This window comes from Heloderma suspectum, chromosome 6 (assembly GCF_057233095.1).
Source record: "Heloderma suspectum isolate Gila_16-S chromosome 6, 16-S_ref, whole genome shotgun sequence".
Classification (NCBI taxonomy): domain Eukaryota; kingdom Metazoa; phylum Chordata; class Lepidosauria; order Squamata; family Helodermatidae; genus Heloderma; species Heloderma suspectum.
In genome coordinates, this window is record NC_139463.1 from 75,698,105 (window position 1) to 75,722,340 (window position 24,236).

The 24,236-nt window shown below is 50.9% G+C and overlaps 1 protein-coding gene across 1 annotated transcript in view; it reads right to left on the reverse strand.

Annotated features, from left to right (window-relative positions):
- The window catches only part of SYT3 (synaptotagmin 3), a 31,832-nt gene extending 9,994 nt beyond the window's left edge, over positions 1-21,838 (reverse strand). Inside the window, exons 1-4 of the mRNA XM_084805042.1 lie at positions 21,703-21,838; positions 18,575-18,956; positions 15,380-15,935; positions 3,473-3,593 (exon numbers count right to left, since the gene is read on the reverse strand). Of these exons, the coding sequence (XP_084661168.1) occupies positions 3,473-3,593; positions 15,380-15,935; positions 18,575-18,956; positions 21,703-21,838 (1,195 nt within the window). The remainder of the gene's footprint in view (positions 1-3,472; positions 3,594-15,379; positions 15,936-18,574; positions 18,957-21,702) is intronic.
- Positions 21,839-24,236: the final 2,398 nt, after the last annotated feature.

The following is a 24,236-nucleotide window of genomic DNA, read 5'->3' on the forward strand; positions in this document are numbered from 1 at the left end:
GCAGAGTACATCATGAGAAACGCGGGGTTGGATGAATCACAGGTCGGAATTAAGATTGCTGGGAGAATTATCCACAACCTCAGATACGCAGACGATACCACCCTAATGGCAGAAAGCGAAGAGGATCTCAAGAGCCTCTTGTTGAGGGTGAAAGTGGAGAGTGCAAAAGCTGGTTTGAAAATCAACATTAAAAAAACGAAGATCATGGCATCTGGCCCCATCCCTTCCTGGCATATAGAAGGGGAAGAAATGGAAGCAGTGACAGATTTTGTTTTCTTGGGCTCCAAGATCACTGCAGACGGTGACTGTAGCCATGAAATTAAAAGACGCTTGCTCCTTGGGAGGAAAGCTATGGCAAACCTAGACAGCACAGTAAGAAGCAGAGACATCACCTTGCCGACAAAGGTCCGTCTAATCAAAGCTATGGTTTTCCCAGTAGTAACGTATGGCTGTGAGAGCTGGACTATAAGGAAGGCTGAGCGCGAAGAATTGATGCTTTCGAACTGTGGTGCTGGAGAAGACTCTTACGAGTCCCCTGGACTGCAAGGAGGTCAAATCAGTCCTTTCTAAAGGATATCAACCCTGAGTGCTTATTGGAAGGACAGATACTGAAGCTGAAGCTCAAATATTTTGGCCACCTAATGCAAAGAGAAAACTCCCTGGAAAAGGCCCTGATGCTGGGAAAGATTGAAGGCAAAAGGAGAAGGGGACGGCAGAGGATGAGATGGCTAGATAGCATCACCGATGCAATGAATATGAACTTGAGCACGCTCCGGGAGGGAGCGGAGGACAGGAAGGCCTGGAGTGCTATGGTCCATGGGGTCACGAAGAGTCGGACACGACTTAATGACTGAACAACAACAACAACAACAACAACAACTGATGGAAATGGACTTCCCCGCCCCCTCCAATTGGGCATTCATCCCTCACATATGCAGTTACAGTTGCATGAATGGGCCCCTTACCAGCCCCACCCACTCACCATTCCTGCATTAAAGGAGAAGGTCTGAAGAGGGGAGCTAACTGCACGTGTGTAGCCTCCCTGCGTGATTTACAGGGCCAGCCCCAGACATTTTGCTGCCTGAAGTGAAGGACAAGATGGCGCCGCCTCCTCATTCCACATACAGAAGCCAGTAGAATCTGACTTCAATACTGGAATTGAGATAGCATCCTCCACCACACCTGAGGCCAGTGGGGACAGTCTAGGGGGTGCAGAACGGGCTGTGTGGCACACACGCCTCTGCCCTCCAACAGAGGGGAACGGCCAGGGAGCTGTTGCTGCTGTCCTCCAACATCTGCCGCCTGAGGCAATTGCCTCACTCCGCCTAATGGGAGGGCTGGCCTTGGTGATTTGGAATCGTGATCACACAGGATTCTAGATCATTTGGGATTCTAGATCAAGCAAGCATAGCAGGCTACCCTCCTCAGACCTCCCTCTCCACAACACACGGAGGGCAGGGCTGGCAAGTACGAGGGGTGATTGCCCAAAGAGCGCTCTTGTCTTTTCCACTTTCCCCGGCCAGGATATTTCAGCTCTGCCCTTTGCCACAAGCACGGAGGTCCTGTCTACCAGAATCAGTCTGTCATGTTCCGACTCTCAGAGCCCCGTCCCTCCATATCCACCCACATGAAAGCCACCTGCCTCCACTAGATCGCTGCAAGTGTGTCCTTGGGATGGCAGTGAAGCCTCGTGTGTCCTTCCCACCCACCACTTCACTGCCACCTTCTGTGTCCCACCCTCTTCCTATCAATGGGTCCGAATCCTGCCTCCACTATGGCAGCCTTCCCCAACTTGGTGCCCTCCAGACAGGTTGGACTACAACTCCTGCCATCCCCAGCCAACATGGGCTGCACTGCCTGGGGGTGGTGGGACTTATACTCCAACACATCTGGACAGTACTGGCTTGGGGAAGGCTGCACCTTGAGATCACCCCCCCACACTTCACAAGGGCCCTAAATCCCCCATTGGGGTGGACTGCACAGCAATGTTTGCCCACCATTCCCCTCCTTCCCAAATCCTTGCCCAGGAATCCGGGAAGCTTAGACACGGACACATGCACACAGCAGGCCCCCATCTTCAGACCTTCCTCTCCCCACAACAGGTGGAGGGTAGTGTGTGTGTGGGGATCTACATTGTTGCTTGCTCGATCCCCCAAAGTCCACCAATCAGGGGCAGATGTACACTTAGAACTAAGGAGCGGAGCGCCTCTGTACATACCTTGAGAGCCCAGGAATTTGTTTTCAGCACCAGAACCCAGGGCCAAACCAGTCATGACATTAACGGTGCCTTTGCATTCAATGCTTGGCTTCAAATTAAAAAAAATGCAAAGAGCAGCCACGTAGGGAACCTGGCCATTATTGGGGTGCAGCAGGAACTAAATGGGGATTTCCTCCCAATGCAAATAGCAGCTTTGGAGGAGTCGTGGGGCGGGGGAACAGGACTGCAGCAGGGAAATAAAGAGTTAAATTCCCCCTACCCCCCAGTCTGCTGAGATCCAATAATTATTTCGCACATATATACACACCCCAGTAGCTGTTATTTGCATATTTTTAAAAATATGTGCAAGTTAAATTCAAAGACGCATTTAACGTCACGCCTAGTTTGATCCTTGCATCCAAAACCCCATTCCTGGTTTTCCACCTCAAACCCACTTCATTTTAGCAGCCTCATTTGGGGGTGAAAGAAACCATTTTTGTTGTTGTTGTTGTTGTTGTTCCTGTTAAAACAATTGGGGGGTCAGAAACCCTTGCCAACCTACTGAACCCATCACCTCAAGACAGTGGTGTAGTGGAGCCAGGGCTCATAGGGACACAGCGCTGGAACCTTTTGCTTAGCAGGGACGCTGAGGTCATCTGCCACCCCCTTCAGGCTTCCCTGTTCCCTCTGAGTTTAGCTGCAGTCCTCACAGGAACGGGGTGGTGGTGGTGGAGGAAATGAACTTGCCCAGTTCATTTATATAGCTCCCTGTTGTAATGCCAAGTATTTTGGGGTGATTTGGTCTTGAATGGGCAATTACGACCCATTTTGCTTAACAGAAGACCTGCGCCTGGTGGAGATGAAAACTACTAGAATGGGTTTATTGATATGGCCTGCCTGAATTTCGGGACTCTCCTTGGGGGCGTGGCTATGAGCACTGTCATGGTGAGCATCCGCACTTCAAAATTTACCACTACACGATTGCCCAGAGATTGATCAGTAGGTTCCAGTCTACTTTCTGCCCATTCCTGTCCTAGCCACCTAATCTACTACCCATCATGTCATCTGCTTCCCAGCATTCATCTCCTTCTCCTCATCTTTCTTGACCTTTCTCCTGCCTGCCCTCCCACTGCCCCAAGCCAACTGCACCACCCTCCAATGTCCCTCACCCAGCCAAGTTCTGGGGCCCCACTGTGTGTTGCTAACCCTAATATAATTAGCCTTCTAATTGGAATCTGGAGCCCTCTTTCCCCCGGGGCTGCCCCAAACGCTCACCAGAAAATCCAGTCAGATCCATGGCTTTGAGGTTGGTGGCCTTGATTATGGTGACTGTGAGACGTCCAGCTGTGGGCAGGTAACAGAGGGAGAAATTCAGCTCCCCCAGATCTGCTTTTTCCTACAAGATATGGGAAAAGACACAAATGTTTGGTCAGGAGGCTTTAAGCTCTGCAATCAGAATAAATACATCTTCACTGGAGGGACTGTGGCAAAGGCTAGGTGGCTGTCTGTCAGGGATTCTGAAGATGCATCCTGTGCTGCAGATCCTGCCGTCAAGCAAGGGGCTGGACTAGATGACCTCTAAGACCCTTTCCAACTCTAGCATTCAAATTATTCTATCAGAGGGAGAAGAAATAAGGTCCAGAAATAAGGTCACCTGGCTGGATTCTGGCAGCATCGGTCAACATAGCTGGAGAGGTATGAACCTTCCATTTCATCCACCATTCTGTCAAATAACTGACCTGGTTGTGGGGCTAAAAGAGGGTCGGCCCTCCAGATGTTCCTGGGCTTCAACTCCCACCAGCCCCAGGCAGCATGGCAAATGGTCAGGGATGATGGAAGGTGTAGCCCTACAACATCTTGAGCAGCTTCCCCAACCTAGTCCCCTCCGGATGATTTAGACTACAACCCCCAGCATTCCTGACCATTGGCCAAGCTGGGTAGGGCTGATGGGAGTTGAAGTCCAAAGGATCTGGAGAGCATCAGGTTGGGGAAGTCTGATCTAGGGGGCCACGGGTTCCCTGCCTCTGGGCTCAAGGACAGCTTGCACCTCCCCTGAGGAGGCCCATGTCACTCTTCGAGAACTACAAGTTTACACTGAACTTCGAAATTGTTCCTGAATGCATGAATTCTCCCCAAGAGTGAGGTGCTGGGAATGTTCTCCAATTTAAATTATTTCTGTTCTGCTTTTCCGTTGTATAATCTGCAAGCAACTCATAAGAAATACAACAACATTCCTGAAAGCAGTAAATAATAACAATAACTATACACTTGCAAACTCCCCCCCCACCACCACCACCACAGCAGGAGCAAATCAGAGCAAAAAGAGTAAAGAAACAACCAGTAGAATCAATATTAGAGATTATCCATTAAAAGAGAAAGGGTTTTAACTTGGCATCTAAATGAAGCGAATGTTGGTGCCTCCCTAACTTGTCTGGGGATAACTTTAGTTAATTAGGGTGCTAGGCCACCACAAGGCCCTCTCGCCAGTCACCATCCGTTTTTCTTATGGAGGTGGGGGCACCCAAAAGAGAGCTTGTGCTGTAGTTCTTAAAGACAGGGGCAGGATCGTATGAGAGAAGGCAATCTTTCAAATACAAGGCCCTTCAGGGATTTCCTCCCCCTTTCCAAAATCAGTGTGAAGCAATGCAGCCCCCCCCGCCCCATTGCCTCTCCTCCTGTGAAAATACACTGCCCCCACTCACAGCTAAACCCACAGTATGTGTATATTGTACATCATGCTCTTTGTCTATGCCTTTGCTCTTTGCCCCCATTTCTGCCAAGTGATTTATGTTTTCCCATTTAAAAAAACTGCAACATTTAAATATAAAATATTGCACACATAGACACACAATCCAACAATAGAACACAACTAGGTATCAGAAACCAAGATAACTTCCTCCCCCCCTCCCGCAATGGTAAGAGCCAACAATATATTGGGATGGATCCAGATTTAGCCATACTTAGACTAGTCCTATAAACTTGAGCACACTCCGGGAGAGAGTGGAGGACAGGAAGGCCTGATGTGCTATGGTCCATGCGGTCACGAAGAGTCGGACATGACTTAATGACTGAACAACAAGACTAGTCCTACTGAAATCACTGGGACTTAACTTAGACATTACTAACTTAAGCCCCATTGATTTCAGTAGGTTTAAAGTTAGTCATGATTAATGTACACCCCATTGATTTCAATAGGTCTACTGAAGTATGGCCAACCTATAGCACCTTAAGCATGACTACACTGAATCCAATTTATAGTCCATCAAATGCAAGCTACATTATCAGTTCACAAATCAGAACATAATTCAAGTTTCATTTCCATCTACTCAGATTAAAGCCCTGTTTCATTAAAAATAGTAATAATTACCATAATGAATCATTTATCACCCATTCACTCCCTTAAGGAGGCTTTCTTTTGATGCTGTCAACTGGGTGATATATGCTCATGTCTGAGTTATTCAAGCACTCAGGTAAACACATACATACAAATAAATATTACTTATATGTGGAGAAACTCTTTTTTTAACTATCTTCCACACAAACTAGGAAGATAAAACTTGGCACATTATTTCTCCTACAAAAGCCGGTCAAGGAAAAATTCGTGCACCCCCTCCCTTTTTAAAACTCAGACACAACCTGCTACATTTCAGAATTATGTTGGCCTTCAAAGTACTTCACCAGGTCTCATATTCAACTTTGTGAATACAAATGTGCCAGGGTATATTTGGGTTTTCTTTAAAAGTTGGGGGTTTGACAGCCCAAATATGTGCATATATTGGAGAGAATGTTGTTTTCAAAATGCATTTTAACCAACATTTGCATTAGGGGGAATTACTACAAAGTCATCCAAAGACTTTCAAGTATTCCAGAGATTGGGTATACTCCCTTTCCTCTGCATTTCATTTCCTTTGAAGGAGAAAGGCCAGACTACGAATGCACAGGTTGTCTATTTGGGATGCTGTGGTAAATCAGCAAGATTCAAGTCCCAACATGGATGTTGTAATTCTGCTGATCCAGACAAGTCTCCTGGGCTCCCTTATGTCCTATTTCTATCAGATTTTATTGCTGTGGGGGGCGGGGGGTGGAAGGGGGAGTTTAACAGCAGCTGGATGAGCAAACCCTGGTGCATACTGCTCAGAGGAAAAAAATGTTTGATGGCTGAATGTGCAAGGTCTTGCACAAGTCCAGAGCATTATGTACAAAGGCTGCAAAGAACAAAGATGAAAATGAAAAATTCCTCCGCCCCACCCCACCCCGCCGTCACCCCACTTCTACAGCAAGAAGCGCCAGAGCTGTAATTGACAAGCCTGTGAATTGACAAGCTGTAATTGACAAGCCTCCTTGTCAGTTTCACTTCCCTCCCTTCAGGACTGGTCTTTGCTGCCTTTGCATGGCGACTAGATATTTCCCAGTTAACACCACACTTTCCAGGACTGGATGGGCTTGTTTCGTGGTGCAAGACAAGCCCATCCAGTCCTTGTGTGGTGTGACTCTTTTGATTTTAAGCCTGCGATCAGGGACTGTCTTGTTTTACTGATTGATTGTAAGCCATTCTGGGAGCCTTTATTTGACTGAGGAGCGGATTAAAAATACTTTAAACAAATAGATAAATAAATGCCTAACCCTGACATTTGCAGAGCTTCAGGAAACCCATAGATGTTTCAGACCTTGCCGCCAGGGTCTCTGTTCTCCCCTCCTGCCAAGAAACAAGACAACAATGTGGTGCAAAAGGAAGCACCTTCTCCCATCAGTGGCCTTGAGGCCTAGTTTTCACTGAGGTGGTAAACCAGTATCTGGGCTCTACTACTTCACACTACAGAGAGGGGCTTCAAGCAATGAATGCTCTTCCTTAACTCTGCACATAGAAAGCTAACATGTCAGGGAGAATACTAGGCCAGAACCCTTCTCCCCAACACCTAGATTTCTACATGCAGGGAATATTTTTGTGCAGAGGAAGATTCAGTGACGTGAATCTATAGACTGTAATACTAGAGCCAGGCTTCCTCCACCCAGCCCCTCTCCACTTGAGGGAGACCGAGGCCTTAATCTTCTTCACAGGCTAGAATATTGTTGACAGTGCTCATTGGACCCTAACCTTCCTGCCGAGTCTACTAATCTGGAGCATAGCCTGTCTACAGTTTAAAAGATTCCCTCTGTATTACTTATTTAGTTCTTTATTTAAAATATTTATATGTCACCTTTCAGGGCAAAACCGTCTCAAGGTGGCTTATATCAGAACAACAACAACAACAAAGAGATCATCAGAAAAATCAATAAAACCGCAATCCAAAACAAAAACCAGTAAAACATTAAAAGAAAGTCATATAATGTCCTGGCCTAACCTTTTCCTTGCCATCTAGTTTCTCATGGGAAGAGATTGTTTTTTCAGAGGCAGGAGCACTGAACCACATAAGTCCCCACCTGCAGTCAGAAGCAGTAGAGACCAGACACAGGGCTGCACTGCTTCAGTGAGAACGAGGGCTTAGAGCAGAGATAAAAAAGTGACTGGTGGTAAGCAAAGTTGTTCTCCCAGGGTTGGATCTAGATTTAGTCCTACTTCAAGCAGACCCACTGAAATCAATGGGACTTCAGTCAGTCAGTCATGACTGAAGTCAGTTGGAGTGTGTCCAGAGAAGAGCAACCGGGATGGTGAGGGGTCTGGAAACCAAGTCCTATGAGGAACAGTTGAAAGAGCTGGGTATGTTGAAAGAACCTGGAGAAGATTTAGGGGAGACTTGATAGCAATCTTTCAATATCAGAAAGGCTGTCATGCAGAAGATGGAGAAGACTTGTTCTCTGTTGCTCCAGAGGGCAGAACTAAAACCAGTGGGTGGAAATTGCAGGGTAGCAGAATTCAGCTAAACATTAGAAGAAACTTCCTAACAGTGAGAACTGTTCAGCAACAGAACAGTCAGCCTCGGGAGGTGGTGGGTTCTCCATCTCTGGAGGTATTTAAGCAGAGGCTGGAGGGCCATCTGTTAGGGATGCTGTAGCTGCACCATACAGTGCAGAGGCTGCATCAAGCAGGGGGTTGGGCTAGATGATCTCCAAGATCCCTATCAACTTTATGATTTACTTAAATCCCATTGATTGTAATGGATCTATTTGAAGTATGACTAAATCAGGATCCAACCCACTACGGACAGGGCATGGCATACTGGGTTGCCATTATTCTCTCTGCCTCCACCCCCAGCAAGCTTCATGACAGGCAGAAATGGAACAGGTGATTTCTCAGCATGGAGCTGTGGCAAGGGGGAAAACCACACCTGTGGAATCCCTGCCTGCCAGATGGTTGCTAAAGGCACAGCAGCAATGCCAGGAAAAAACAAAAACAAAAATTGTGGGCAAGCCTACAGGTTGGGGGCTCCATTCCCAAAGACAGACTCATCAAAGAACCTTCATGCAGTTCTCCATCCTCAAGTAGGTTAAGAAAAAGGAATTGTGAATAGCTGTTCCCCTTCTCCCCCCCACCCCCGGGACACCCATAAAAGTGGCTTGGCATTAAAGGGAGGGGAGAGGGAGGCCAGGGATCTGAGCCACTGGCAGTAGGGCAGGAAGAGGGATGGAGAGGGTGCCAATCCTGCCCATGTTACCAGGTGGCGCATTGTTTCCTGCGTGAATATTTCATGCCCTTTTTTACCAGTTCGATCCCATTTGCAGCCTCATCAATATGAATGAAGCTTTCCCCTCCTTTCCTCTTTCTCTCCCCACCACTCCCCGCTGGCTGTCCTGCTTCACTCACCAGTCCTTTGGTCTGCTTTGCCAGCTCGCTTGTTTCAGGACAGGACATGGCTTGGCTGGCTTTCAGCCAGGCCAGGCCCCACAGGGACCTGAGGCTGAGAGTGAGAGTGAGAGAGAGAGCAAAAGTGGGGTGTGGAGCATGACAGATCACAGAGGGGCCAAAAGGAAGCAAAAGGGGGGGTAGACAAGAAGAACGGGCAGGAATAGTTTGCCCACCACACAGTGGTTTAGGGAGGGCTGGTGAGATATGCACTGCTGCCTCCAAGTTTGTGTTTTGGTGTTATAGCCAGTGTTGATCCTACTTAGAGTAGACCCATTGAAATGAATAGGACTTAAGTTAGACTAACATTGGGGGGAGAAAAGTGTTTGCATATGTGTGTGCATGCATGCGCGCGCGCGTGTGCACACACACACACACCCTGACCTTAAGAGAATGCAAGGATAAAAAAACCTGGTAAAGGAACTATTAATCATTAACGAAGTGCCTGTCAGTGACCCTATTGAGTTGGTCGCATCAGTTGTATTCTCGGCCCCATCGGATGCCATCAGACAAATGCCTCGTGTCAGCAGCCAATTTCCCAGACATGAGGCTCATTGGAAGCCCACCACAGCTAAGAGCTGGGGGTGCTGTATAGACAAATTCCATGCCTGCTGTTCCCAGGGCTGCCAGTTCAAGACCCGGGAGGGGTGGAAGTCATTCAGGTGGGCCTGAATGAATAAAATACCTACTTATTTTAAACCAGGAGTGCAGAGCTTCAGCCATGGTGGCTAAATCTGGCCCACCTGGGGGCCAAATCCTACCCACTTGGGTTCCCCAGCTGGCCCTGATGCTTCCCCTGGTCTCATCCCTTCCCCCTGGTGGCTCCGATGTCAGTGGGGCTGTGCATTCGCCCTGGGTTTCAGCCAGAGCCAGCCAGAACCCTAAAGAAGCTATCCAAGGTGCTGAACCAATTTTTGGGCTAGGCTTCAGCACCTCAGATAGCTCCTTTAGGGTTCTGACCAAACCCGGAGTGGATTCACAGCCCCACTGACATTGGAGTCACCAGCCTCCACTGATTCTCAAAGGTTGAAATGCCTCTCCTAAGGCTTAGTTACTGGCCATAAGTAACTAAGGGCTCTCCACGTTGAAGAGCTTAGGTCCTTGCTTCTGACTGTGACAGAAGTGCTCCGTGCTGGCTGCCTTTGAAAGCAGGCCGACACCACCCACTTTCAGACAGCTTGTTTCACTCTGTTCTCTACTCCCCGCTAGGGACCTGGTGTGCCAGTGAGTGGCGCACAAAGACACACACATACACTGGATGGGATCAATCCCACCCCTTCTAGGGAGTGCAAAGGACAAAAGGGGTTCCCTGAAGACAGAATAACTCAGGCGTTGTAGATCAATTCCACAAAATTGGCTAGCTTGCAACATATGTTTAGTAGGAACCTAGGAACGTGCCTTATACCAAGTCTAAGCTTTAGAGCTCAGTCTTGTCTCCACCAGGATTGGGGAACTGGTAGTCCTCCAGATGTCACTGGACTACAATGCCAACCATCCCCAACCACTGGCGATGCTGGTGGGGGCTGATGGCAGTTGGAGATGAACAACATCTGGAAGTCCACAGGGTCCCTACCCCTGGTCTACACTGACCGGCAACAGCTCTCAAGGCAGGGGCCTTTCCAAGACCTACTTGGAGATTCCAGGAAACAAATCTGGGAGCTTCTGCATACAAATCGTGTGATCTACCACTGAGTTACAGCCCTTCCACTAACATGCCCCATAGGAGGGATATTCTAGTGTGTATACTAGAATATTGGTTACGTCAGCCACTCTCTTCTTAGAAACGCTCCTGTTGACAGGTCACCTGGAGATGACTCTTACTTGCAATAAGCAAGAAGGTGACTGGTTGAGATAAATTCTGTCATATACAACTAGGGCTGTGCCAAATATTCACAGCCAAACACTTTTGGCATGTAAAAGAGGCTGGAGGGAGGGAGGGAGGGCAAAATGTTCCATCGGAAGTCTACCAAAAGCATACTCTGTGTGTGTGTAGCCACTGCCTCTTTGGGTAGCTGCTTTGGTACTATTTTTTGCCTTCCACTGGGCTGCTTTTTCCTCACAATGTGATCCCAGCCAACTAGGGAACACATTGTGAACGTGGTGACATCACCTCTGCCAAATAGCCAAATCAGATTTAGCATTGCAACATCACTGAGGGGCAATGTTGCCAATTCAGAAAGAGGGCAATGCTTGCCATATCAGGCAAGGAAGAAAAGGGGCGTGTGGCTACTGCCTCCTAGGTAAGCTGGATGAAACATCAGACCTCTGTTTGCAGGCTCTCCCCAAGATCTCCAAACTGGGGTCCCCTTTTCACTGTAGGCATACGGAGCTACAAAATATGGGGAACTGTTTTGGCTCAACAGTTTATCCAACTTTGAAAGGGCAAAGCCCAATCTCTCTTTAGCTGAAACATTTCCACAGTATCGCTTCCTCTGTTTCCAGGGGTTTGAGGTGAGTGCCATTAAGGTAGCCAAAACAGCACCATCCAAACCCAAGAGAGAAGTATCAGCGGGCTTGGGAAAACCCCAGGAATTGCAGAAGTTCTCTTTTTCTTTTAGGAAAAAAGCCTCTGAGTGGTGGTAGAGGAACCCACAAAACACCTCATTGTGGACGGAGCCACAGAATGCTGAATGACAGCTGCAGGGTGGGCAGAACAGAAAACCAGGAGGAAGGGGAAATGGAATGGAGTCTCCTGAACAGCAGGACTCCACATTGCAACATTTTGCTGCAGCTCTCTCTTGTCACTTTAGATTCATGGGATCCTTCAGCACAGGAGTTCAGAACCTCTTTCAGTCCAAGGGCCAAATTACATTTGGGAGAAGCTCTAGGGGGCCACATTCCAGGGGTGGGTGGGGCCAAAGGCGAAAAGGGTGGGGCCAAAAATGCCAGCACGTATTTTTTTTAACCTTAAAGCTCTTACTGCCAGTAATTAAACCTTAGGAAAGGCATTTCAACTATTTAGAATGGGGGGGGGGGAACTGTACAAAAGCTGGGAAGCCACCAATGATTGGTAGTCAGGGGAAAGAGGGTGCAGCCAGGGGGATCCCTGGGGGCTGGACTGGGACTGGATTTAGCCCCCAGGCCTAAGGTTCTCCACCCCTGCTTCAGCAAGACTGAGTTGCCTGTAGTACTTCAGGTTCTTTGGCTTGTCTCGCCCTGCCCCCCACCACAAACATCCACATAGTCTTGTTCCCCCCTCTTTGGTTCTGCTCCCCCCCCCCCAATTCAGCTGATTTCCTGGCACTCAGGAACAAGATCACGATTAATGACAATTGTGTTCAACCGGGAGAACATTTCAGGCTTAGAGAGTTGGGGGTGGCAGTGGCAGAGAAAGCAGGGCCAGGTTTAGATCTGCCGGGGTGGGGTGGGGTGGGGAATCGTAACAACCATCATGGTTGGAGGGGGAAGGATACACAGATCTATGAAGGGGCACCTGCCTGGCACGGGGAAGGGGAAAAAAGAGAAAGAGGGCTGACTCGCACCAGATTGCCCTAATTAGCCACCAGCTTCATGAATAACAAACCCAGCTAAAAATATTCCTCAAGGAGAGGGGGGAAATCCAGGCCGACAGCACATCTCTCTGATAGAGCTCGAGGGAGTGGGGGGGGGGCGGAGCAGGGAGAAACCAACAGGTAGGTAGGCGGCTGCAGGAGATGACAGAGGGAGCCCCCCCTGGGCCTCCTTCGGATGCCTCAAGCAGGCTCAACCCCCCGCCCCCGCCAGCCCTCCAGATCTCTATCCCCAACCACCTCATTTTGTCTAATTGGTTCTTTCCCCTATGAATTGCCTCCAGGATTGTTTCCTGCAGTCCTAATACTTGAACTTGCTGGGGTCATCCTACGAAGTTGAATAGTGGGAGATTCAGGACAGATCCTTAAGGGTGAACTCCTATGCATGTTTAGACAGAAAAAAAGTCCTACAAATCCCAGCATTTGTAGGCCTTTTGCTGGGAGCTGTAGGACTTTTTTCTGTCTAACCACACAGAGGATTGTGCCCTGAAGAAGGTGCTTCTTCACACAGCGCAGAGAAGTTCGCTACCACAAGATGTAGCGATGGCCACCAGCTGGGATGGCTTTCAAAGGGGATTGGACAAATCAATGGGCGATAAGGCTACGAGTCATAAGGAGTATATGATCCCTTCAATATCGGAAGCCTCTGAATATCAGTTACTGGGGAACAAGAGCAGGGGGGTGCTGTCGCATTCATGTCCTGCTTCCGGGTTTCCCATCAGGGTATCTGGCTGGCCACTGTGCAAACAGAATACCGGACCTGATAGGTCTGATCCAGCATGGCACTTCTGTTCTTATGCATCCTGCCCATTTCACTTCCCGGTCCTCACCTCTTCCTGGAACAAGCCCTATTACACACATGCTGTCTGCTGTTGTTTCATTCATTTCACAAACCTCGTATTTATCCTTGTGAAGCAGGGCACCCTGAGGGCCAAATTATGCATGACGTGGAAGATCCATCTCCCAATTTTTTTTTAAATGTTAAAACAGGTGCGGGGGCTCCATAATTGACTGGACCAGAGATGCTGAAAGGATTTTTTTAAAACCCTCCACACACAAACACGCGCAAGCCATATCCCCTGCCCCAATCTAAATCTTGCCTCCCCCCTCCTTGAGGCTGCTATTGGCCCATAGGGGTGAAATTATAGCCACCTTCAGGTTTGCATGGGCTCTGCATGTGAATTTCGATTGGGAAATGGCACAATGGAATGGTTGAAGCCCCTCCTCAAGTGCTGGGGCTTTTAATCAAATTTGGAGGTTAAAGTCAAACCCCCAAATGCTCAGGTGTTCTCATTGCAGCTCTCCCGCATGGTGTGTGGTTTGGTCTCCCAGTCCCATTTTACAGACTGGATAAACTGAGGCTGAGAATGTGAGAGAGACAGAGAGAGACAGAGAGAGAGAGGTGTTGCCTCCACAGCCTCCCTAATCAAGAAGACCTCCACAGGTTACTTTTCCTCTTATAAATCTCATTTCCTTGGGCTGCAGCAGCAAAGCCAAACCTGTCATGACAATTGGGTCCATAAGCCACATCTCTCCGTGCCATGCACTAGGTGACCAGGGCAGCAGGGCCAAAGGGTGGAGGCTGCATATGGGTTGGCTGGCACAGCAAGGAGATCAGCAGCAAGGAACAGGCTGACAGTGCTACAGAAACCATTGCAACAGCCCCTGAAACTGCCCTAAGTTGCTGCAGGGTCACCTTTCTGAAACAGCCTGAGTGACCTGAGCGGGCCTAATGATCACTAGAGCCCCGCCCCCTAGGCAGGTGTTGCACAGAATTTAAAGGGGCGGTGATGTGCTTCGGAGCCCGGCACTGTAGCATCACTGGATGGCCTCACCATGGGCCCGATTTCTTCCTCAACTGAGGTTCTCTAGCACAGGGGTGGTAGAAGGTAGATCTCCAGATGTTTTGGACTTCAACTCCCAGAAGCCCCTGCCAGCATGGCCAGTGGTCAGGAATGCTCGGATTTGAAGTTCAAAACAACTGGAGGGCCACCCATTCCCCATCCCTTGCTGAGGGAGAAGGAGGGACTGTGTTGCTCATGGCCTCTTTTAAAGGGGCAGTTACCCTTTTATAAGGGGTGGAGAGAGTTTCCTCCTTGTTTGCTTGCCATTCTAAAGAATACCCCCAAACGAGAGCCCTCCCTCCACTTTTTGCAGGGGCTAAAATGTTTCCCAAAATGCTCACCTTGCTCACGGCACCAACTAGTGGCTGCTTCTGTGCTGTTTTTAAAAAGAAGCACACCTTCTTCTTGGGAATAGCGACACTGTAATGTAGCGATTCAGATTTGTCCACTTGACAATGTCACTGAGGGCAAATGAAGCTAATCCAGAGTGAGGCATTGTCCTCGCTCTGAATTAGCTTCATTTGCATCACATGGCCTGCTCCCTGAATGGATGCACTGCCATCTGAACAATGCTCAGGACAGGGGTGAATGCAGGCTGTCTGTGCCTGAACGGGCGCCAGGAAGAAAAGCACTGCTGCGCTGCTAACACTTCTGTTCCCTTTTGAGCCTCCCTAACCCAAACAAAAATCAACAGAAGGCAGATGGCTTTCACAGGGGGTGGAAATGTTTGCAAAAAGGTCCCCTGCCCTGCCCATTTCGATGCAGCCCTCATTACTGAACTGTTGAGATTGTTGGGACAAACTGCTACATTTGCACTGACCAACCGAATTGATGGCCTGCACCAGCTGCTGAGTTCAAACGTCAGGTTGCCTGATTGATGGATGAGGCTGAATCTGGTGCACAAATTCAATTAGGCTAAATTTAATTTCTGATTAGCAGAGTTGGAGAAAGACTTTCTGGCTTGAGTCAGTGCCTTGGGCTGGATCACTTTGGGGAAAAACTACTTGTCCTCCCCACCATGCCACCCCCAAACCATAATCCCACTCACCGATGTCCCTTCCATGATGTCCCTCCAGAGGGGTGCATCATTGTCCCGCTCAGCAATCTCCAGCAGGTTATCCAGAACAACTTGGCCGATGAGATCGTGCCGGGAGAAGCGGTCAAAATCGTAGACGCTGAAGTGAAGCTTGCGTGAGGGCAGTTCGGCAAAGGGGACGTTGAAGCTAAAAGTCTCGTTGAAAATGGGGTTCAGTGTCTTGCGATGCACCTTGGTCTGGAACTTCTTCTTACGGTCGGGCAGCAGGTACATTTTCACATAGGGGTCCGAGAAGCCATTGGCATCTTTGGCAGCCAGGTCCAAGGCCCGGAGAATCCGCACCACCAGCTGCTCTGTGCCGTAGGCGTAGCGGAGGGCGAAGCTCAGCCGCCCGCAGCTCGGCGCCTCCCCTTTCTTGGAGTCCGACTCACCAGAGCGCTGTTTATACAGTTCCGGTTTGATCTGCCCAATGCTGGTCACTTGTTCCACCTTCTCCTCCCCTCCTATGTGGACTCCAGTGTCCGGGCTGCTCAGCTGCTGGGTCACGGGGCGTGGCAGTGTATTGTACCTGCAGAGGAGGGAAAAGAATGAAACCAGTGGCTCACACAGCTGTACCTCCGCCATGTTCAACGCACGAATGAGGAATCCTCTGTCCGGAGCAACCACTTGCTCGCTCGACAGTCAGGGAGCCAGGGAGCAAGCAGGCCATGGCATCTCCTGCTCCTTCTGCTCACCACCACCATTGTCTGGGCCACAGTCAGAGGCAGGGGAACAAGCAAGTCGCCATGGTGAAGAGGAAGAGCAAGTCCAGGGGCCGCTTGTTGGTGGGCCCCTGCTGGGCCTTATTTTAGGGTGGTTGGAGGGCGGACACTGGGAGAGTTCATAGAAGGAAGAAAGCGCCTAAAGTAGCAGAGACACCCAGTGCTGGATCCACATTTTGGAGGGACCTTGGGCAAGACCCCCACAATGGGCCCCCTTCCTCAATGAGTCTTCCTTCTCACCACCATTGAGCCTTGTCCTCTTTCTCGTCTTTGCTACCACTTGCATGGTAACAGGCAGAGAGCCAGGGAGCAAGGAGGCCGTGGTGTCTCCTGCTCCTCCTTCACACCACCGCTGTTGTCTGGGCCAAAGCAAGAGGCCAGTGAACAAGCAGGTTGAAGTTAATCATGACTAACTTGTGTCCCACTGATTACAGTGGGTCTACACTAAATATGACCAAATCTGGATCCAGCTCATTCTGATCAAATAAGAAGATGCCCCAGAATAACCGGCAGTCTATTTATAGCCTGGTTATTTTGGAGATATATTTTTATTTTATCTGGGCACCTTTCTAAATATATATAAAACAAAATACTGGAAGCATATAAAAATTGCAGATGTCAGGTGCCTCCTTCTCTCTCTCTCTCTCATGAACAAGCACCATCTAAAAATAAAGCAAGTGTGCCTTATTCGTCAAAACCACTGATCAGTTAAAAATGCCTATAATTAATTGATTAAGATCTCTTTAGGACACAATCCTATGGCCGCTAGACGGCGGCTAGAGGGCCGTAGGACTGGTCAGTGTCCAGGAACCGACCTCGGAGCCCGCGCTCCGAGGTCAGTTCCCGGAGAACTGCCTCCCCACCCCCTCTTCCGCTGCCTCATAGGTGGTGTGGATTGTCCCTGTGCTCTGTGCTCACAAGAGCAGTGCGGAGCGGGGGGAAGGGGCATTCCTGGGGGTGGGACGGGGAGTTTGTAAGTGCTAGTACTACACTTCCTATGTGTCGTCCGGTCTCCCCACCCTGCGCTCCGATGTCCCACGGCTAGACAGCCGAAATTGGCCGTCTAGCTGTGGCTGAAGGGTGGAGGAGAGGATACCCTCTGTGCTCCTCCTCCCGTGTGTTGGATAGGCAGTCGCCTTTGAGTTCGGCGGTGGCCGTCTATCTGCATAGGTTTGCTCCCTCCATTAACCGACAGCCCACATTTTTCAACCCTCCTGGCCGTGGGCTAGAAACTGGAGGTGTGTAGGCAACACCCTGTGAAGGCTAAGAAACTAGAGAAAGGTTGGCTTTCAGGGAGAGGCTGTAGCTCAGTGGTAGAGCCCCTGCTTTGCATGTGGAAGGCCCCAGGTTTGAACCCCAGCTTGTCCAGGCAGGGCTGGAAAAACTCCTGCCTGAAACCCTGGACAGCTGCTGCCAGTCAGTGTCAACAATACAGGGCTAGATTGACCAAGAGTCCGACTCAGTATAAGGCAGCTTCTATGTTACAGTGGTCAAAGGGAGAGGCTTTTGAGCGGTCTACTCCCCTTCCCCTGGCTATGCGTACTCAGCAGCCCCCATGACCCTGTTCTTGCTTCACCCCCGCTGTTCCGCTTCCACCTTGCCCAAATCCCCATCTTCTTTGAAAAGCCAGACATCTGGGAAGTAGAATGACAAGCAAGCCCCCAAAAGAAAACCAATTATATTCTCAAGGCAAATGCTGCCCTTCTAAATGACAGCATCCATTAGCAGTGCACCTCTGAAAGATGAATACAAAGCACCGGGTTTCAAAATATGGCCCTTTGCAAAGAGTCTGACCAGATTTTTTTTTTTTTTAGGGTCATGCTGTCAGTCCCAAGATCATGCCTGCCGCTGGAAAGCCTGTACAGCCGGGGTGTTCAACCTCTTTCAGCCTGAGGGCCGAATTCCATTTCAAAGACGCTCTTGGGGACTGCATTCTGGGGGTGGGCGGGGCCAAAGGCAAAAGGGGGTGGGGCCCAAAATACCAGAAATGCCCCAATTACCACCCTATCTTAGCTTAAAGCTCTTAATGCCAGTAGCTAAGCCTTGGGAGCAGTATCGCAGCCTTGTAGAATGGTGGGGAGGGGCTGCACAAAACCCCAGAAAATGCCAAATGATCAGCAGCTGAGGGAAAGAGGGTGGGGCAAGGGGGTGTGGCCATCTGGGGAACCCAGTCAAGCCAGATTTGATCCACAGGCCTGAGGTTCTGCATGCCTACACTAGGGCCCACCCACGCAGGAAGGAGTCCATTGGAGGGCCCTTTTGGGGGGGCCTTTAAAGCTTGAACTGGCCCCGCTCCCATCCTTCAATGTATGTCACCCATAGAAATATTGATGCCCTTCCTGTTTTTCCCAAACATCACCCTCCTGCACTTCCCACACAACCACCTGTACATCCAGTGTTTCCATCCTTACGCTCCCCACCCCATCCTCCCCTCTGCTCAACTCACCTGGGCGTGGGTGCCAGGCTTGCCACTTGCTGGTGGGAGTGGGCGTTGGGGAGGTTGCCTTCCTTGGTACTGGTCTGGCCTTCCACGGGGAGGTCAGGGGAGGTCTGGCTGACCTTGAGGTTGGCCTCGGGGTAGGAATCCATATCGAGGTAGGACCGCTCAGGCATCTCGGGCCCCAGCTCCACCCGCTCGGCCAGGAGATCCCCGAAGGGCGAGTGGTGAAGGTGGGCGTGGAGCAGGTGCTCCTTGCGCTGGGCTTGCGGGGAGGAGCCCTTGTCCCGCCAGGGGATCCAGCAGAGCTTCCACGAGACGAAGAGGGAGACGCCCAGCAGCACGATGCCGCAGAAGGTCACGATCACCGAGAGGAGGCTGACCAGGATCTCTAGAGGGGAGAAGTCGAGAGGCAGGTACCACGACCGGAGGTCAAACGGGGCAAGCCGGCTCCCGTGGGCACCTAGCATCTTGGCCTGAGCCAACCCTCCTTCTGTGGCCCCCTCGTCGCCTGCTCTGGAGGGAAGGGCCTGGAACTCTGGGGCTGTTGTGACCAACTGCCAGGACCCAGAATCCTCTGCAAGAGCAACGGAAGGGCTGCTTCTGTGGGCTGTAGCCGTAGCTCAGTTCAAGAGCCCCTGCTTTGCCGGCAGAAGGTCCCAGGTCCGACCCCCAACTTCTCCAGTTCGGGCTGGGGAAGAATCCTGCCTTGAACCCTGGAGAGCCGCTGCCAGTGAGTCTCAACAATACCGGGCTAGATGGACCATTGGTCTGACACAGTATAACGCAGCTTCCTATGTTCCGATTGTTGAGGCCAGACACACCTGTACAACTCCCCCCGCCCCAACACATACACACCAAATACCCTACTCTCCTTCGGAACCAGGGGATACACAAAAGGAAGGGCTGGGAAATGTCAGGGGTGTGTGTAGTCCTAAGAACTGTGCAAAATAGGGCAGCACTTTCCTCCCGTAGCCCTGACAGAAGTGCTGAATGAGGTCAGCCCATGTTTGGTTTATTCCAGCTTCCTATGTTCCTACTGTCAAGGCCAGATGCCTCCCCCCAGCCCCCTGCCATCATCGACAGCGCCTTCTGCCCCAGGGCTGACCCTACCACTAGGCAGAGTGAGGTGACTGCCTCAGGTGGCAGTTGCTGGGGGCAGCAGCGGCAGCCGCCTGGCGATTTCCCTCTGTTGGAGGTCAGGGCTGTGTATGCCACACAGCCTGTTCTGGCCCCCCTAAACTAGCTTGCTACCTCAGGTGTGATGGTGGGTGCTATTCCATTGCCAGTGCTGAAGTAAAATTCAACTGCCCGTCAATTCCTGTATGCGGACAGGGCGCCATCTTGTCCTTTGCCTCAGGCAGCCCAGTGTCTTGGGCCAGCCCTGTTCTGCCCCCTTCCCAGGCTCTGGAGGGAAGAGCCTGGAACCCACACTGGGCTGGCCCAAGACACTGTGTAGACTGAGGCAAAGGACAAGATGGCAGCGCCCCCCATTCTACATACAGAAACCAACTGGACGGGCAGTTGAGTCTGACTTCAATGCTGGTGAGGGGAGAGCAGCCTCTACCGCACCTGAGGTGCAGGACAGGTCGTCAGAGGGGAACCCCTGGTGGGTTCAAGGGGAATAGCCTGGGGGGTTGTCGCTGCTGCCCCTCACACTGAGCACCAAGTTCAAGTGCTTAGAGTGCTGGACTGGGGCCGGGGAGACCCGAGTCCAAGGCCCCACTCGGCCATGAAGCTCACTGGGTGACTTTGGGCCAGGCACGGACTCTCAGCCTATCCTACCTCACACAGGGGTATTGTGAGGATAAAATGGAGAGCAGGAGGATCATGTACGCCGCCTCAGTCTCCTCAGAGGAAAAGGCGGGATAGAAATATAACAAATAAACAAACAAACAATAAAAACATTGACTGCCTGAGGCAGTCACTTCCCCTCTGCCTAGTGGTGGGGCCAGCCCTGAGCCCAGCCTAGTCATGAATTGCCAGGCACCAGAAGAGACCTCCAGGCACAAACCCTCGGATGACCTGAATTATATCATCACCTTTGTGTGGATTTTAAGTGAAAGCTGCCCTGGAAAGCCTGTCTTGGCTGAGCAGTGAAGCAGGCATGGCATAAGTCCTATATCTTGGGTGTGGGGAACTGGCAGCTCCCCCAGCAGTTGCTGTACTCCAACTCCCATCAGCCCCAGCCAGCATGGCCAATAATTGGGGATGATGACAGCTGTAATCCAACCACAGCTGGTGGGCCACAGGTTCCTCAGCCCTGCTGTCTACACACATCATCCAAGTGCTCATCCTTATAGAGCCAAAATGGTGCCATCTGCACGTGAGAGGGAGGCGTCTGCAGGAACCCCAAGGGCTCTGGGGACCTGCAGGTTTGCAGAAGTACAAAAAGTACTTCAGGAAAAACACATCTGGAGGTGGGGTAAACAAAAACTACCCAATGAGGACTGAGCATGCTTAGTAGCCACGGCATGCTGACTGTGGAATGGAATGGAGTATGCTGGCAAAGGGCACTGGACAGGCGCATTCCACAATGCAAACGTTTGTGACAGCTCCCACTTGTATGCATTGATTTAAACTCCTGCCTTCTGGAATTCTCTATTGTGGAGACATGCCAAGTCTGTTTCCAGTGACTTCCCAGTCCTGCTAGACCCCCGACGGCACACAGACACAGCCAGCAGACTCCTGGTGCCCCCAGTAGGTACCCCAGCAATGGCCTCTTTCAGAATTTGAGAATTTCTCTCCCCATTGGATCTAACTTGCATCTTGCAGCAAGACTTGACACACTGACGGTTCTCGAGTCAGAGTGTTTACACGAGAGATCCCAATATGCTTTTAAGGTTGTTCACTGCAGCAAAAAGCGGTGAGGACTAGAAGCTTGGTCCTCCTAAAATTCAACGAAAGCTCAAGGAGAGCTCAGATCACCAGGATCCTGCAGGACCTATCAGACTGCGCCAGAAGTCCTTTTCTCACCCATCAGTGGGTCAGCTAGGAAGCCCTGAACTGATATATGACCCTCTTTCTGTGCCTTCCTCACTTTTGGGGGCTCCTGGCTGGGCCTAAGCCAGGGATTCTTCCTCCTGTTGAGGCCTTTGCTCTAGATAGAAGTCACCCGCTTCTACTGCGCTCCTCACCTGAGTTGATGGGACCCACGTGGCCTGTCAGTTCCTGACACTTCTCCCGTTCCTGGGCAGCGCACGTGTTGGCACATAGCACATGAAGAAGTTCCATCGCCCTGCGGTGCCGGTCTTCGTCGTAATCTCCCGACATGATGCCTGCAGACGAGGCAGAAGGGAGCATCACGATGCACATTCAAAAGGAGGTCACAAGCATCCTTGGGCCATGGTTATGTCTGCACTGCAGATAAGCATGCTCCTCTTTGGTGCACGCTGCCAGTTCCCACTGCTTATGACAGCATGTTCATCGCCGCTGGTGCTCCTTGGGGTGCTGGGACATTGCCTGCAGGCTCAATCCCCAGCATCTCCAGGTCAAAGGATCAGGTGACGGGAAAAGACCTCTGCTCTGGGGAGCTGTCGTCAGTCAGAGTAGACCAAACTGGGCTAGGTGGACAAATCATCTGACCTGGAACAAGGCCACTTTCTACATTCCCAGAAGCACATCCTGTATCCCAGGGGTGTTCAACTTCAGGCCCACAGGCCAAACCAGGCCCTTCAGGGTTCCTCAGATGGCCAGCGGGGACCCCCGCCCTCTGGGTTTAAGGAAGAGCTAGGCACCGGCCAAGCAGCAGCAGGAAGGAAGGCAGAGGAAGAGCAGGAGTGACAAACACAGTGGCCTGTTCTGGCACTGTCTCAAGGTAAAGTGCTGGCAACCGTACCCTACCCTGAGCATCTGAAAATGTGTCCCCTGCTGGCACTGGAAAGAAACATCTCCCATTGACTCCTGCAGTAAAACTGCAGCCCCTTGAGAGGCATCCTAGGCAACTGTCTAGAATTGCCTTGTGGGGAGGCCAAGCCCTTTGAAGTCCCTCCTTTTCCTATAGATTGCTTGTCCACCAACTGGTGCCATGGTTTGGGCGCAGTCCTATGGGGATGGCCGTAAGCCCCGGAACCCGGAGGCTTGCGTCCGTCCAAGGCAGAGTGGGAGGAGCAGCGGAGGTGATCTTCACCACTGAGCTCCTTCCACTCTGCATTTTAGCTAGACGGGCATTTCCCCACATCTAGCTAAGGCATGGGAGACGGGGAGGGAGGAGGCTGGGGAGGAAGGAGGATTCCTCATCAGCCCACCTCCCCAGCCTCCTCCCCTCCCCACCCATGGGAACGCCCCCTCTCCCTTCCCTCCAAGGTCACGTTTGTGACCTCGGAGAGGCAGCCGGTGTGGTTCTTGCGGCACCAGCTACAAGGGGGAGGGGAGCTCGGACTCCTGGGTCCAAGGTCGGTGCACTGACTCTGACCTCGGATCTGGGAATCCAAAGCATATCCTGTGACTCTGTCTACGGCCATAGGCCTGAATGTCAGACTAGAAATGAGGCGCCTCATGTTCAAGTGGCTGAGGAGGGATACAGCCAAGGAGCTCACTGGGTGATCTCTGGCCAGTCCCTATCTGGCAGCCTTACCTACTTCCTAGGGTTGTTGTGAGGCTGGGGACAGGGGGAGAACATGCCTGCCACTTTGAGTGCCTCAGAGGAATTAATTTTATATGAAACTTCTCAGAGAAGGTGTTGGGGCTGATTAGGAGAATTTGCAGAATATAACCTTCAGCCCCACCCCCATACACCCCCCCTCCTGCCCCCAAACACACACCAGATACCCCAGTCTCCCTCTGAGCCAGGGGATACACAAAAGGAAGGTACAGGAAGTGTCGGGTGTATAGTCCTGAACCTACGGGTGTATAGTCCTGAACCTACGAATCGTGCGAAGGAGGACGGTGCAGAAATAACAGCACTTTCCTCCTGTAACCTCGACGGAAGCACTGAATGCTGTCAGCCTACGTTTGGTTTATTCCAGGCAGAATATAGCCAGGCAAGGGCAGATGAGAGACACAGGTAAGGGAAGCCCATGGAAGCAACAGGAACAAGTTGAATAGGTGGAGACGTTCCGCGGGTGGCTGTATTTATACCAGGCAGGACTTTAGAGAGCCCGTGTGGTGTAGTGGCTAGAGTGTTGGGCCGGGACTCAGGAGATCCGGGTTCTAGTCCCCACTCGGCTGTGAAGCTGATTGGGTGACTTTGGGGCCAGTCACTGACTCTCAGCTTAACCTAACCTACCTCTCGGGGTTGTTGTGAGAATAAAATGGAGAGGAGGAGGATTATGTAAGCCGCCCTGGGTTCCTCGCAATATCCTTGCAGGGGGATAGAATCATAGAATCATAGAATAGTAGGGTTGGAAGGGGCCTACAAGGCCATTGAGTCCAACCCCCTGCTCAATTCAGGAACCCAAGTCACAGCATCCCTGACAGATGGTTGTCCAGCCTCGTCTTGAATGCCTCCAGTGTGGGAGAGCCCACCACCTCCCTAGGGAATTGGTTCCATTGTCGTATTGCTCTAATAGTCAGGACGTTTTTCCTGATGTTCAGCTGGAATCTGGCTTCCTGTCACTTGAGCCCATTATTCCGTGCCCTGCACTCTGGGATGATCAAGAAGAGATCCTGGCCTTCTTCTCTGTGACAACCTTTCAAGTACTTGAAGAGTGCTATCACATCAGTCTTCTCT